Raw genomic sequence first — 15,756 nt, forward strand, 5'->3', positions numbered from 1 at the left:
TCAGGCGTTCAGTTTTGTGAAAACATTGTAGTCTAACAATTTAACTAGCATCTCATTCCGACGATAAATATCAGGGTGTTCTTAATTGTCAAAACGTCGAAGCGAACCCCTTATACCATGAAACTAAACCTTTCTATGGATATACATTTACTTTTATAACCTTTTTTGGGGCGAGTGGTTTTAACAAATAAGCATGAATTGGTTGTATAATAAAGTTATAACAGTTTCAAATGGCAAACATTGGTAATTACAGAGACGGGGAATATAGTCATCGAATTGATCTTTGTTTGTTTGGCTTAGGTCAAACCTCTCTGGAGTTGCACCTTGTTTAAGAAAATTTGATGATTACAATCAAATTTTGAGTTGTTTCAGACGCCATTGGTGAGTGAATCAGTGAGGAATTGATGACACAGGACCGTCAAACGTTTTGTCAAATGATTGAAGTGAAGGACTTCCACCAGGGTCACAAAGGAGCATTTATTTTATCAAGGGCCTTACTCAGGCCATGCGAGAATTTCTCCCTAATCAAAAAGCCGATCTCGATGCCGAATCGAAACCAAACAAAGATATGAACGGGTACCTAACATATCGAGATGAAAAGCAAGTTTTGTAGGAATTAGCCTACACAGTCGAGATGATGTCCAGCATGTCCCTCTCATTCTTAAAAGTATGTTCCACCAACGACTTGATGGAATGAAAATCTAGTTCATTTAGGTTTTCTGTCGTGAGATCCATGGAGAAGTCGTCGCTGTCCGGTATATCTACCAACTCTGGCAAGCCATTCTTGCCCTCAGTCTTGATGTAAAGAGCTTGATGATGGGCGTGGTTACTATTCGAGCCCTCACTGAGATCAGAAAAACTCCCCCCGAAGCTACTGGCCGACCCACAACCACTCTCTACGGACGAGGACGGGGAATCCGGATCCACCGACCTTGAGGTCTGAAACACCGGCATTCCTGGACGCATCAGCATCTGATTCTGAACCTCATAGTCCAAGTTACCCAAGTCTCCAATCTTGAGATCCTTGCGAAGGACGTCGTTCGGGTTGACGGCGAAGGATTCTGCATACGATGGGAGCGGCATGGGACTGGTCAAGGTTGGGATCTCATTCGGACGACTTTGGAGATTCTGGACATTATCCTGAACCCCATTGGGTCTTTGAGGGTAAGGCAGGTTGAAATAGTCTGGACGAGACTCTTGAGCGGCGCAACGGACCAGTATCCTCCGTTCGGGTTCGGTTTTGCGTTTGACATCGCAGTGATGCGTGATTTTAACCGTGGACCCCGGAGGAAGGGATGAGACCCAGTTATGGATCTCGAATGCGCTCAATCCGGTGGCTGAGGTGAGTTCGGAGATCGAGGCCTGCGAGAGGCCTCCCTGTGGCAGGACTTGAAGTGAGACGGTGGATGTAGGCACTAAAGATACGGGGTGTTGTGTCTTGGGGTGATCCACCTGGATTCCGGGGGCTGTGGTCGGGCTAGTGTTGGTGCTACTCTGGACCAGCGGGAGACTTTGAGTTGTTGTCACCGTCTGGAGGAGACCAATCTGAAATAAGAGCGAAAATGCGTCACATAAATCTATCAATATCAATTTGAACTAACGTTTGCTTGCTCTTCATTTGAAATATTTTTGCGTGATTCAAGTGATGCCTTTGAAATTGTCCAAAAAATTGGGTGTTCACATTTTAATTTAAAAAAAAAATCATAACGGGTTCAACCTCTTACATTGGCAATCCTTTACATTTTCTTAGTACAGTGTGTCCCGAAATTGAGTTCCCCTCATGAATGTACACGTTTTCAATATTACCTCTTTTGCAAAAGATTCATTTAAATAGCTTTGAACAAACTAAAGAATAGTAGCCTCCTTACATATCAACCTAGATCAGTCATCGGCTTCATGTTTAAGATTATATTTTCACCAGAATACTTCGTTGTTTCGGGCCTCACGTTTTAAACTCTGTTTAATGTCCAGGCTTGGTGTGTAAAATGACTTTCAACGTCAAAGCTATAGCTAATAGCCTTTGGGAAGGCGGATTGGAACTTATCTTTGTTTTAGAGAATGTTCAGATGGCTCAGCAACTCTCCAGACTTGTCTCCAATCGAAAACCAATAAGTATACCTCCACAAGGAGTTTGTTACTTTGACGCTCGAAATCAATCTCGATGCTCCGAACAAAAACGTTAAAGAGTGTGGAGACATATTTCAGCTACTGAAACTCAAGAAAAGTCCTATCAAAGTGCAACCAATCGCATCAGAAATCGTATTGAGCTTGGCGTGGCTACCCAGGCAAGCAATAGCCAAATGCATCGAACCTACGCTATCAGTTTTAGAGCAAATAAAAGAGGAAGAACTCAATTTCGGGACACACTGTAGTTTTTGCCGACTTCTTTTAAAACGAGCATTGAGGTTTACATTCAAAGACATTTATTTTTGTTTCTGTCACCTATGTTCTGAATAAGAAATTTAGACGTCACTGAAACATAAGTTTTGTTAATTCTGCACAAGAACGGAACCGTACTTACATAACTAGGAGGGTTCATGTGAGCGAGGTTCACAACAGTTTGTTGGGGTTTGGTTGTCGCGATGACATTGTTTCCGAAGAAATTAGGCGGAGTTTGGGACATGGTGGGCACTTGATTCTTGGCTTCGGGCATGGGAACCAAGCTTGGTATTTGAGGCAACTCAATGTTGAGCAGAGATCCTTGATTGTTCACCAAAGGCAAGGGCTGGGTGGGCAACTCGATCTTGTCTTTGTTCTTGGAGGAATTGGCGGTTCTTGTGCGTTTCTTGATGATCGTTTCCCCGTCGGGAGTGATGATTTTCTTGGGACATCTATTCAACTTGGTGTGCTTGATGAGCCCATTCCGATATGTAAATCGAGTCCCACATTGTTGACAACTGTACGCCTTCTCGCCCTGGAAATAAGAGATTCACGAGGTAATAACATTGATCGCTAGTTCATTTATTGAGTTGTCGGCAGTCGGGAATCCACGTTTTGCAAGGTAATTCTCATTTCATTTCCCACTCATTCCCCTCGTGGAACATCATCTCTTTCCCTCATTTACATGAGTTATTAGGCGTAGAATCTTGTCGAGAACAAGAAGGTAATAATTTTCAAAAGCCAACTCCGATTTATCAAATGAGCATTTTTCTCGAGCACAGCAGAGGCAGAACTCGAAAGCTCACCTTCGACTCGCTCGGTTGGCTCATCCAGAAGTGGAGCTGTCTACGGAATGATTTTGCATGCAAGCTATTTGGGCAAAAAAGAAATGAGATGGGGCCTGTACTCTCTATGACGATGACGAGAAAAAAAGTCGAAGAAGAGAAAGATCCGAAGAGCTTATTGAGTAAGGACGAGATCATCCGCAGATTAGTTCGGAAAAAGACGCTGAAGTTTGAAATGCCATTGGATTACTAGAACACAGGTCGATACTAAAGTCTTCTGTCGACCTCCAAAACAGCCACGAGAATATACTTAATTGAAGTAACAGATTGTTGGCTACTGAACGAACAAACCCAAGTCTTTTTTTGACTTGGTCTTTTAAATATTCCCTTATGGAGATAATAACCGATCCAGTCGGAAAATCCATGTCAGGGTTTCCAAACGTGCCTTTGGTCACTTTGAGCGGATATGATTAGTTAAGGCTTGTTCTCGTTTGACCGTTCGGATCACTCATTTGAATCCACGTCTGAGGGTCAATTATGGAGAAGAAAGACCCTCTCCACTGAGCTAACTAACATCCACCCCAAGATGAAAATACGGAATGTCATTAGCTGGCTCAGTCATATTGGCCGTGTAATTTATGGCTGCGCAAGTGGAAACCCTTGTTAATTGTTCAATAAAGTCCGAGCTTGATGGAAAATTGAGAGGAGCTTGTCACCTAAAACGACGAGGACGCCTCAACAACTCAAGAAAGGTCGAGTTGGGCATCGGCACCGAAACAAGGATTTTTTATACCGGACTCCAGACTAAAGAAATCTTTTTTTTTTAAGCATCTTTTTTTAAAGTATTCAAAGTATCTGGCATTGCATCAAAGGAAAACTCACCAATTAGAATCATGATTCACCCATGTACGTGATTGGTTGCACAATCAGATTGGAATTCCAGAACCATTTCTCGGGAATGTTTCTCGTTAGTAACAATATGAATCACAAACCCATCCTTGGCCTTTAAAACGATTATCTCATTCATCTTTTGAGAGTGCAACTCTCAAAATGGACCAGAAAAGATTTTCTTTGGGGTCTTTCCAACTGATTACCTACCCTCCCCCTTTCCCTCGGATTTGTTGCTAATTTAGCAAGTAGATTTGGGTGTTCTCAAGACAATTGTAGATTTGGATGGCCATAGTTGATAAAGAAAGAATTTGATCTGATCCGTGATTAAAATTGGCCCAGAGCCTCGTTCGTGCCTTTATCCATTAGACGAAAGATGTTTCGCAGGGTGAAACTCTTAAGTGGGTCCATTTTGCAAGGAAATACGTACATATCTTTGTGCCCAGGCACATCTACTCCCATTCATTCGTGAGGCGAGCACAATCGGTCGATCTCCAAAAAATTTGTAATGTCAAAACGGTAAATTAGAACGAAGTTGACGCCATTTAGGAAAATAAACAAACCGAGCATACGACAATCGTCCAAGTATTCTCGTGATTTTTTAGTACGTCATGAACATGGACAAGGGAGTACGCGAAGGAACACGGCAAACCTATTCCTGGCCTTCTCTATGAGGTAATTGTGTGTAATGAGCCCAGAAAACCGGTTCCACTAAATACCCCTCAAAAGTTGAATTCCATCAAGGTTTTGGGATAAGCTGTCTTTTAGGCCAAGCGGGGGTGAAATAATGCAATCACCCTGAATGACTTGTCAGTAACTAGCTAGAGTTTAGAGATTGCAGACACACTTGACTCAAATCACTTGCAAAATGTCTAAAAATAATCGTTCTGGTGGGATGAGAACGCTATGCAGCATTCATGCCTGTGCCTTTGGCGTCAAGATGGAACATTCAAAAACTGGTCTAGTTTTCTTTGGCAAAACTTGAACTTTTGATGACAGGGCAAGCAGAACATGAATGCACTCCTCAGGTTATTTCTCGCCTCCTCTTTCTTTCTTTCTCTCTTTTTCTCTCTCTCTCTCTTTCTCTTCCTATAGCTATGCTTCTCTCCCAATGGGATTTGAGAAGCATTTCTGTCACTGAGATGCTGATAGTTGACGAATTTCAAGCACTTGCCACCCGGTGGAAGAAAAATAGACCCGGGGCAAACTATGTGCAAAGGCCTATATTTCACTGCTAATCAGAATTCAGCATCTTGAAGAAAGATCTTGGGCGCAACAGGGACAAGAAAACTGTGGGGCTGGTGATAAAATGGCTTCACCTTCATCTGCCACACTTCCTGTGTCAGTTTGGGCAATGAATTCACACTTTCTCTCGGCCTAAGTACGCACTAATGAGCTCGCTCCTTCACACACTCACGCACAAACAGATCTTAAAATCATCAGGACTTAGGGGTCATTTGACAAGAGTTTCCACCAACACAGAGTACTTGGGAGTAGTTGGAAAGCGACGTTTATTGGACTGGCGAGGAAGATTCATGTGGTCATTTCTGTGATTTGTTGAGCTCGGCCCCCTCCGATATCAGATCAAACAAGTTTCCCGAGGTCTGAGAACGCGGGGAGTCTTAGAGGGCTGCTTAAAAAGCAGGGTTTCAACCTCAAGGATTGGATTTCAAATTCCGAGTTGTCAATTTTATCTAAATTTTATTGGGCTCCAGGGAGGAAAATTTTGCGCTATGTTGCATTCCTTTCATTGTTCGCGACTTTTCAAGAAAGTGAAAGCATTCCTTGGAAAGCCTTTGGCTTCGCCTCTAGATCCTCAAAACGTCGGTAAAGGCGACTTTGACAATGTTTTTTCTCTCTTTCATTTTCACCGGAAAGACGGAAAGCTTCAATGAACTTTTCCTCCAATTACGAGTTTTCAGTATACTCCCTTCAGGAAGGCGGCGCTAAGGGTAATGATTGTCGAGACAAAATGTTGTTTCTTTTCATTTGATGCGGTGCTTAAATGCCATGTGTTTGTGCAAAGAAGTCTATCCGGCCAGGCAAGTGGCTCAGAACTCGAATTTGAAAGGGGAGAAACTGATCGTTGGCCAAAATTCATTGAAATGTTTGTCGAGGTCAGGATTGAGGACAGCTTCAGCTACATAAAGTACATGTCAAATGGACTTTGCAGTCGAAGTGAGAGCTGGATTTGACCAGATACCGTTGAAATCGTCTCATTTGCACTCTTGTTGCTTCCTGTTTTTCAGTGTGCATACATCTACGGTGTGTGTACGTAATGTACATACTCAATTCACGGACAGACATTCATTGGCACACACACACACACACACACACACAACTTTACACACTCCTCGCACCAAAACTCATTAAAGTTAGGAGTCCACCTTACAGTGTGCTCGAGCATCGTTGGACAAACGCCCTGACCTCTTGAGTTTGCTTCGGTCGGGCATTTAGTCTCAAATCCAAATGTTTTTCCACAAGATTAAGATGGCAGTTCCGAGATTTTTCACAATCTGAGCTGGCCGTTTTTTGCGGACTTTCAGGAACATTTACACGCAAGTGGACACACACAAAAACAACAGTTGAAAGCCGAGGAGTGTCGGGGTTCATAGTCAAAAAAATCCCGCACACTTCTGTCAAAACAAATTGAGTTCTTGCACATGGCTACAAGCATATTGAATTCGATACAAAAACAAAATGTCAAACTCTCTGATAAACCTCAACAACTTCCGATTAGAATCAAGCCTTTTCCTCGACTCCTGACGGAACCTGACTCTCTCGGCCACTTTTTGCCTTGTTTCAAAACGCGAACCCTGATAGATTTCATTCAATGGAACAACAGCTTACCGAATGTTTCCGTCGATGCTCATTCAGCTGTTGCTTGGTTTTGCAAGTGAACGAACATTCCGGACAAGGATAAGGTCTTTCACCGCCGTGGTCCATTTGATGTTGTTTCAGTTGCCATTTAGTACGGAAGACCTTTTGGCAAGTGGGGCAGCGCTCCGGGTATTCTGCGTTGTGGATCTTCAGATGAAGCCGGAGGGTTCGAAGCTCCTTGAAGCTTTTATCGCATTGTGGACACTGAAATATCCTCTCGACGGACGAGGAATGTGCCTGGAAAGACGCAAAAATTTAATGGGCGCCACAATACGGTCAAGGGAGACGTACATTCAGTACAGGACTTCGAATCTGTAAGAGGGATTGCGGTTAACGTGTCCTAGTGATGTTGGAATGCATATACATGCGAAATGCTGCCTTTTCATTGTTTTGAAGTGGAGAACTAAAACACTTGGGTAGACGGTAGCTGGCTTAACTTGGAGGCTCAATCGGTTCAAACCAAAGGTCGTTGATAATCTTTGTTGAGGGCCATCTCGACAAAAGTTGATGCTCTTTAATTGTGATTAATAAAGCTCGGAAAAGTAACTTATTTTGCCGTCGAGGAGCAAACCTAGAGGTTTGAATGCGAGAAGTTGTCTGAACATAAGTTTACGTGAAAAGTTGCTACTGTAAGTAAAGCTGGTTTTAAAAACCATCTGGAATTTGCCCTTAATGGCAAAACAAGTTCTTTTTTCGACCTTTAGTGATCACTGATCAGTGAAAAAAAGTTGTCTGACTTGTAGTTACTAAATACTAGCTAACGTGAAGATTCGACAACCGTAAGGAAAACTAGTAGTACAAGACGATTTGTGGAATATTAAAGAATGTTGCTTTCAACGATTGCAGCGATTTGCTGCAATAAGTCAGATCGAACGAAAGTTCATTGGAAAAGCTAATGAAACTGCAAGCCCAATAAGACCCACAGTCCCGAGTCAAATGGAGATAGATCATGCAAAAAGTGCTTAGTATCAGTTTCAAACTTTGAAAACCGCTAAATTAGAAATTTTTCAGTCACCTAGACCTGCACTGAGCGAGTCCGGAAGAGAAGCTCTAAAGCCCTATTTCGTGATTTATTCGCAAGGAAACAAGGCAATCACAGTCACACAAGACTCTAATAGTGACAAGCCATTTAAGCTTGAGAATAAAAACACCACCCGTGACGGCTTTTGACACAAATAATTGATGAGTCAGTTAAACTTGTTATGCAAAGTTATGTCCAAGCTAGGGTGATTAAGCCGTATCGTCATTTAAATTCCACAAAGCTCTGCTCCTTTCATATGACCGAGGTCAAAGCTTAGCTAACTCAATGTACAGTAAAGAAGTACTTCAAACGGAAGGCTGAACAATTTGTTGCTTGGATAGAAAAATGTTGAGTTAACGTGGGTTGCCCGGGTGTTGCCTGATCCATATGCATAATTTGTAAACTTTTGTATATTGTGTCAAGACTTTAATCTTAATCAGCGTGCATTGAAAATGACAAGCTGGACAGTGCAATCGTATAACAGATACACTTCTATGACCATTGTTAGGTTCATAAGTGGCGCCCTCTGTGGGAAGAGAAGCTTGAGGAGAGTGAGAACGCCTGCCAGCTATTATCTCTGAAAGTGCTCCCGGATTGGAATTCGAACGGGATTCATTCACTCTTTCGGTCATGAATGACTTGAGAGTCGGTGTCAAGGAGGCGTTTTCCATCCCACTCAAATTTCCGACACCACGAGCCACTCTCCTCAGTTCTGATCCTCTACTTTTTGTCCTGTAGAAGTCCTCCGCCAAAAAAGTATGCGTTCACACTTAATGTCTCGGCCATTCAATCTTCATCCATCTGAGAATTCGAGCACAAGAAACTCATCTGAATTTCCCCCCTGAGCTCAATATCTTTGTGGTCGGAATCATTTCACAAGGCCAAGGTGACATGCTATGTTGAGAAAGGTACAAAAGCGATTTCTCCGCGATGGAACAATTTTAGAACCAAAAAATGCGGGAAATAATGAAGTTGAAAGTTAATTGTCAAAAACATGCCTGCCGTTACCCGTGACAAGCCCGTTCTTTGTGTCCCATAAGGCTCGGCTTTCGCTGTAATAGTGCTAATTTAATGAGTCTTTTGACCCCAATCCTTGGGTTTGCCTCGCTAATTCAATGAGCTTTCCGTGATCCTGTCTTCGGAACGACAACGATCTGTTGAAAATTGAGCATGTAAGCAATGTCATGTCTCTGTAGTAGGGGTGACTTTTGAGGGACACTGATTTCATACTAAAAATAAAGCCGACAAGTCGGTCTCACTTGTCGCATATTTCAATCCTTACTTATATGCAATGATATCGTTGCACGGAAGCGACTGTTTGGACCGTGAAAGTGTTTTGAGAAAATATCTAAAACAATTGCTCAGGCCTGTTTTGCGTTGTTTATTCTGCAAGTTGGTAAAAAAAAGGAAGGTTGGGAAAGCGTGTAACAGCTGAAAGCGGTGCCGTTTCAAATGTGACATAGAAATGCCAGTCAACGTTGAAAACATCATTATTAGTCAAGGACTCTTTAGAGTCCCTGCATTAGTCAACGGCAATGAGTCGCAAACAGGGATCTACGTTCGAAGAGTTCACGATCCCAAGGGTTCCTTTTTTTGTATGATACATCACCTTTGTACGGGGTGATAGTATTCGCATATTTAAAGCACAAACTTGAGATTGACATTTGTAACGACGTCGTGACTTAGGTACGAAAGCCCCCTTCCTTCATTTGCCGTCACAGGTTTTGTTTTGGAAATGTCCAAAGTTGACCTACCTACTGACAACACATCCATCCTCAAAGGTTCATTTCACTCGCTAATTCGAGCGGCTGCCTTAAAGGAGAACGACGCTCTTTCGCCAGACATCTTTGCACCTCGTTGCTCAAAACATTGGGCCGTGATGGCCATTCCCCCGCATCAGGTAGAGCCATGATGTTGCTGTCATAATGCATTACTTTGATCTTTTGTCACTTTCAAGAGTTTCCACACTTGTTGTATTAAAAGCTTTGCTGGACGTACCATTTCTTGTGTCGTCCCTCCGAAGTCCAGCTTTTCATTTTAGGCCAGGCGACATTGCTGTATTGCTCCAGGCTTGGACAAGGAACGCCTCTCCAAGGAGTACAAATCGTATGTAAATACTCGAAATTGTTATCAAAGGGTTGAAACTGTCGACTTGAGAGCAAAAAATTACGAGCAGCCGGAGTTGAGAGAAGACAGAAGGAAGGAGGGAAAAAGTGGGGAAATTTCATGCCACATCTCCCTCACTTGATTCTGGCCAAAATTGACTTGATTCGAGGCGACATTTTTGCAGGTCGAACTTGGCAACGGACGCGCCCATTGTCCATCTTGGAGAGAATGAGCAGCTCACGAATTAACGTTCTGTGAATCTTGTTCATTCTTCCCTTGCCAGAATTCATTGCTACCCTTGAAACTCAAGCCACATCACTTAAAACAGAGTGTGTCAACTATCACAAGCTTCTGTTTCGATTTCCAAGCTTGTCGTGTTCCAATTATTATGCCCGAGAATACTCCAACAAGACAAAGCTCTCTCGGGTGCGATTTCCATTCGATCCCTGCTTTTTAAAACGGGGATGCCGCCAAAACGTTGGGTCAAAGATTTTGTTTCCCGTTATTAGACAAATCGCTAATGGTGCAAAAAATGAAATCAACCTAGACTCGCCGGTTCGACTTCGAACAGGATATTTTCGCACACTAAGGTGTCCGAGGCCTTCGGTTGTTAAATTTCACGGCATTAGAATGGCCCCTGACATCAGACCGATTGCAGAATGCAAGCACAATTCGGATTGAATGTCTTTCGCAAAAATGCACGCCTTGTCCAAGTGTATGAAGTTCTATTCCATGTGAGGAAAAACAAACTTAGTCCTTTAATTGTTCCCCAGAATACTAAGTGGGTTTCTCTGCCCCAGCCAAAAGAAACCCAGGTCGTGACGCCTCAGGTCAAGTTTTAAATCTAAGAGTCACTACCCTTGACATGGAACTCTTCATTGGAGAGTTCGTTCTTCAAGAGTGGACCTACCTCCATTTGATGCTTAGAGAGCATGAATTTATCGTTGAATAGTTGACCACACACTGTACAAAGAGTGGGAAGATGGCTCTTTACGTGCTTGCGAAGAATGTCGCCACGCGAGAACTTCTTCAGGCAAGTTGGGCACACGTGATTACCACTTGTTCCAGTAGATTTCGTTGATGATCCATCACTCACTTGTGGCTGTTCATCTGAAATGGAACGTGCAAATCGGCATCACTCTTGAACGAAGTGCAAAACAAGTTAACCTAAGAAATAATGGCCAATGAGTATCCTGATTTATTAGTAGGAATTTCATGTGATTTCAATTTGGAAAGAAATCTTGCACATTGGAGACGTGATTCGTTACTTAGAACTTCATGTGGTTGAGATGCTAATCCTTCGGCAATAAATATAAATTAATGACAAATGACTTGCTTCCGCTTCCCTCTGGATCGAACTGAATTCGATATCAATGACAGGTGCTGTCCCCCCCAAAAAAGGTATGAACAATCTAGATCTTTCGGTTCATTTGGCAAAATGATAGATGACAACGTTCTGAACGTGATACCACCAATCCATCTCCTGTCCACAGACTCAACTCTCAGATAGTCGAGTTTTCAGTTGACCGATTCAAACTGGTCAGCAGGAGGTTGGGAAAAAAGATGACCACTTATTGTCTGCTTTTGTATTGCTCACCATAATTTCCACCGAATGGCGAGAAACCCCCGTTCCAGTGGCGAACATGTTCCTTGTATGCTTTTTTCCCACAAGAAGAAGGAGGAGGGGAAACAGATTGGATTCCTCACAAACGACACATGTCTGTAGAAGCTTGACACCATTCGTCATTACTCGTGTACTATAGGGCGAAGATCGGTCGATTCCTACCTTTCTCGGTTGTCACCAAGCCATGGCTATTATAGTAAGAGCTCATTGTTCGTGCCCATCGAAATTCGGGGCTCATTTCTAAGTGTTTCTCAATTCTCCGCTCAAATGTCTTTTGCACCATTCCGATTCAAAGCATCAATCCCCGGCCAACAATGGATCTTTCTGCTCATTACAGACATCACTCTAGTAGCCCATTCAAGTCAGAGGTGCGATTGACAAATCAGTGGGGGCATCCCAAAACACGCTTGTTCCTTATTAACGACTCATGTGCGCTTATAACTTCAAAAAGGTGGTTTCAGAAAAAGACATTCCATCTCTCCCATCCCATGGATTTTAGGCTCAAATGTCTACTTACAACGTTTAGCTGGCCGGGTTGACGGAATCAAGGTTCAGAAGCTAATGTTACTCGTACGTTAGTGCGCCTTCGCATTCTTTCTGCTCAGTTGTTCTTCATCTTAGTTCACTAACTTGGCATTGTTGTTCCCGAACCCGCTCTTTCCAACTAGTTAAACGCATATACTCGCCGAGCCTGGTCTCACCGGATATTGTTGTCGACCTCCATCGTCGGCCTCATCACGCCCCCCTCCCCCCTCCTCCCTCTGCTCCGTGCTCCATCCTCCGTCCTCCGTCCTCCATCCCGAGGAGAAAAAGGCCAGTGGAGATAAGTCTAAACAGGCAATGTTAGTTATCATAGCTAATGACTTGTTGAGGTGATAATGATGTGTCTTAAGCAAATAGACGAGCCCAGTTTCTTGCCTCTTGTTCATGGAACGACCCATCTGGACAAAGTGGGACAGGATGATCTATTGAAAAATTGGATATTTCTTTTCTGCCCAGCCCCATGGGTTCCAGTAGGTTGAAAAACAGTGTCACGTAAGACACAAGTACTCCTTCAAATTCATCAGCAAACGTGAGTTTTGGGCAAAGTCCGAGCCTCTCCATGCAGCTCTTGATTGGCCCTTGGGGCTTATTAGACGAGAAAAACGCGCTTCCCGAACCCAAGGAGAAACGATGGAAATGGACATTCTCGGAAGGGCCGAGACGGTGATTAGTGAATCACTCCTATTTCGAGGAGATTAAGCTTGAAATAGGATTAAGATCACCTGCAGGAAAATGGGGAGAAATTGTTCCAGCTTCAGTGCTTTCATGCTTTGAACTGTGGACTGTGGCCTCCTCTAATCATCTTTTATAACGTCAAAGCAAAGTTCCGCTCTTTGTTGTATTGACAAAAACAACGCAAAACAGTGCCAAAGATTTAACCCCACTTTAGAAAAGAATTATCAGATGGATAAATGGCGATAATCATGTGATTCGGGCAACAAAATGAATTGCCAATGTCTTATACTACGATCTACCTTTTTGACTTCAAACTCGTAAAGAGACACGCTCCACAGCCAAAATAGATCGTTAGGTGTCGCTTTTCATGACCCAGCCCTAAATTAGACATGAGAAAAAGCTCAACATCACCAAGAGATGATGATCCTTCAACAATACAAATTCGCCGATTTGCTTTTACTTGACAGGCAAATCTTAGAGCATTTATCAAATGCTTGCAGAAAAGCTAGGAAAGAAACAGCCAATTCAAAAGCAACAGAGTAACTTGACTTTGCATCCCCGAAAGTCTGGCATCGATTTTATTGGTCAGATCGCTTAAAGTTGCCAACACGTGCCTTTAACTGTCAAATTTTCAAGGGACTTCAAGAACTTGCCTGACAAACTGAGGTTTTGAAATGGGAAAGAAAACGAATGATAACTCGTTTTTGGAACACTTGGCTTGAGATTGGGGTTTCGTTATGAAATCTCTGTAAAACAACTAGCACGTCCGGGATGGGTGTTTGCAGTGAAGTGAAAAAGCTACCAAGTCTCAAGCGACCTGAACAAGAACTGTTGTTTGCAAATCGGAAGTGTCGCAAAGACCATCAACAATGAAGGCAACCGAGAATAAGAAGAAGGACAAGAATGTCACCCTCAAGATTTTCGAGACGACATGAGAGAAATCTGGCAGAAAATCCTCGCTTCCGTTTGAAGGTGCTCCGCTCGTTTGAAAATCAACAGGCCCAGGAAAAAAGTCAAGTGGATAGAGGTATCTCTTGTGCTCAATTACAATTCGCGGCAATCTATCATGTTCCCATTTACTCAAAACCCATGAGGGTATGTATTGTTCAGCTTCCAAACGCCCTTCACCTTCTTTTAGAATCTTTTGTCAACATACCGGAGGCAAAAAATCAAGGTTCATTGCATCCGCCAGGTTCGTTCTTGTTCATCCAGCTAATGATTCGTTTGTTAGGGCACAAAAACTCCTGACATTCAAAACCGCTAGCCAAGACAAAGTTATGTTAGACATTTGAAATATTGTTCCTCCCTGTCAATTTCCAACTAACAGTAGAAAACTGGCGTGGTCCTTTACCTCCAAGAGAGACTTGAGATTGGGTGGAGGAGCTCTTCTGATCCATATTCGGAAGATTGGATTGGGGTAGCTCAATTTTTGTGGGCTTATTCTTAAATTTCATGATCTTGTTCCGGTTACAAGGATATACAAAAGCAGCATGAAGCCGATGCTAGAAGAGAGACTTGTTTTCTGCAAACTGGGTCCTTCAACTTTCGCAGATGAAACCGGAGACGTGGACAGAGGACTTGTCAAGATTCATCTTTAAAAAGCATATTGTTCCACTTTGACAGGCTCACGATGGCTAAAGTCAAATCTCAGTCTCTTCCTAAGGTCCACACACACTGTTTTTAGCGATTGGATGTGAGTTATTTCGCACTCTGATAAATCGCCGCTCAGAAACAACACTCATTTCTCATGTCACTTTTGATTTGAAACAAATTTAGCAAGGTGTTGTTCGGGTTTGCTCAATTGGGGCACACTAGAGAGAATGTCAACCCCTTGTGCACGAGGAGACTCTTCGACAAGAACTAAATTCAATAGCAAATTTCGAAGAGTAGCTGTGGAAATGTCCTGTTATTTCCACGGCGTTTTACTCGGGAGTGACATCCTTGTCTCACGATGCTCCAACTCTTGAAGGTGGAATATTTCCCTAGTCGATCTTCTTTCGAAAGTCATTTGAGCACAAGAATGGCTTCCACTGTGAGAAACAAACAGCTTTCCTCTCAATTTTCGACTCACTTCGCGATGAAGACCAAAACCCACGTTGCGATTTAACCGGGAACGGTTTCTTGACCAGCGTGACCATGACTAATGTAGGAAAATAAGCCAATTTTAAACATGCAGTGCTTGGAACCCCGAAACCCTATTCTCTAAGCGCTGGAAAGCTTCGCGTGAAAACTGTGTTTTTTTTCACAGTGGATAAGCTCTGTGAAGAAAAACCCTGGTCAAAATGAGTAAAGAAATGCTTAAGTCAGGTCCAGACACGGGTGAAAGCATTTCACATTTCTGAGCTGCGCCAAGGCAATTGTAATCGAAGTTCGCCCGCAGTTGGGCATGTACGTACTGCAGAATGATAATATTCTGCAATGACTTCCCATTATGAAGAGAACATAAACACTCTTGAAGAACTTCTTGTCATCCTGCTTCGTCACGTTGCAACGTTATTAGCTGAAGCATATGCAGCCATGAGTTTGAATAGGTTTAATACATTTGCGAGGGCTTTGAATGACCCCATTTTTTCTGCCTTCGTACGTTAAAGCACCCTAGAGTTTTGTTCCAGAATGTCTACTATTTAGCTTTTTCGAGGGTGGGATTAAATGACACCCCAGACTGATGGCATCTTCTTGGGAGGATATGGAATTTGTAAATTGCCACATCCAGTACGCTTTTCAAACAAATGCTGAGGGCTCAGTACAAGATTCTTCAGCCCCCTGGAAGAGCCAAAGGGATGAATCTATACTAAATTCTCGTGCAAAATCCATCATCCCTCCACAAGAAGATCCCTTAAAATAATTCTTTTGGT

At 42.9% G+C, this 15,756-nt stretch overlaps 1 protein-coding gene across 1 annotated transcript; it reads right to left on the bottom strand.

Moving 5' to 3' along the window:
- Positions 1-458: 458 nt before the first annotated feature.
- LOC131888600 (zinc finger protein 76-like) lies at positions 459-15,025 on the bottom strand. Its single transcript, XM_059237500.1, has 5 exons — positions 14,253-15,025; positions 10,970-11,169; positions 6,903-7,169; positions 2,522-2,914; positions 459-1,545 (listed from the first exon to the last, which is right to left on the bottom strand). The coding sequence occupies exons 1-5, from the start codon at positions 14,353-14,355 to the stop codon at positions 622-624; spliced, it is 1,887 nt and encodes a 628-aa protein (XP_059093483.1). The 5' UTR covers positions 14,356-15,025; the 3' UTR covers positions 459-621.
- Positions 15,026-15,756: the final 731 nt, after the last annotated feature.

This window comes from Tigriopus californicus, chromosome 10, assembly GCF_007210705.1.
Source record: "Tigriopus californicus strain San Diego chromosome 10, Tcal_SD_v2.1, whole genome shotgun sequence".
In the NCBI taxonomy this organism is placed as follows: domain Eukaryota; kingdom Metazoa; phylum Arthropoda; class Copepoda; order Harpacticoida; family Harpacticidae; genus Tigriopus; species Tigriopus californicus.

Coding starts and splice junctions, on each gene's coding strand:
- LOC131888600 (XM_059237500.1), bottom strand. CDS start 14,355: ATGAAATTTAAGAATAAGCCCACAAAAATTGAGCTACCCCAATCCAAT. Junction 11,170..14,252: donor ATCTCAAGTCTCTCTTGGAG/GTAAAGGACCAC, acceptor GTTCCATTTCAG/ATGAACAGCCACAAGTGAGT. Junction 2,915..6,902: donor AGCATCGACGGAAACATTCG/GTAAGCTGTTGT, acceptor TCTTATTTCCAG/GGCGAGAAGGCGTACAGTTG.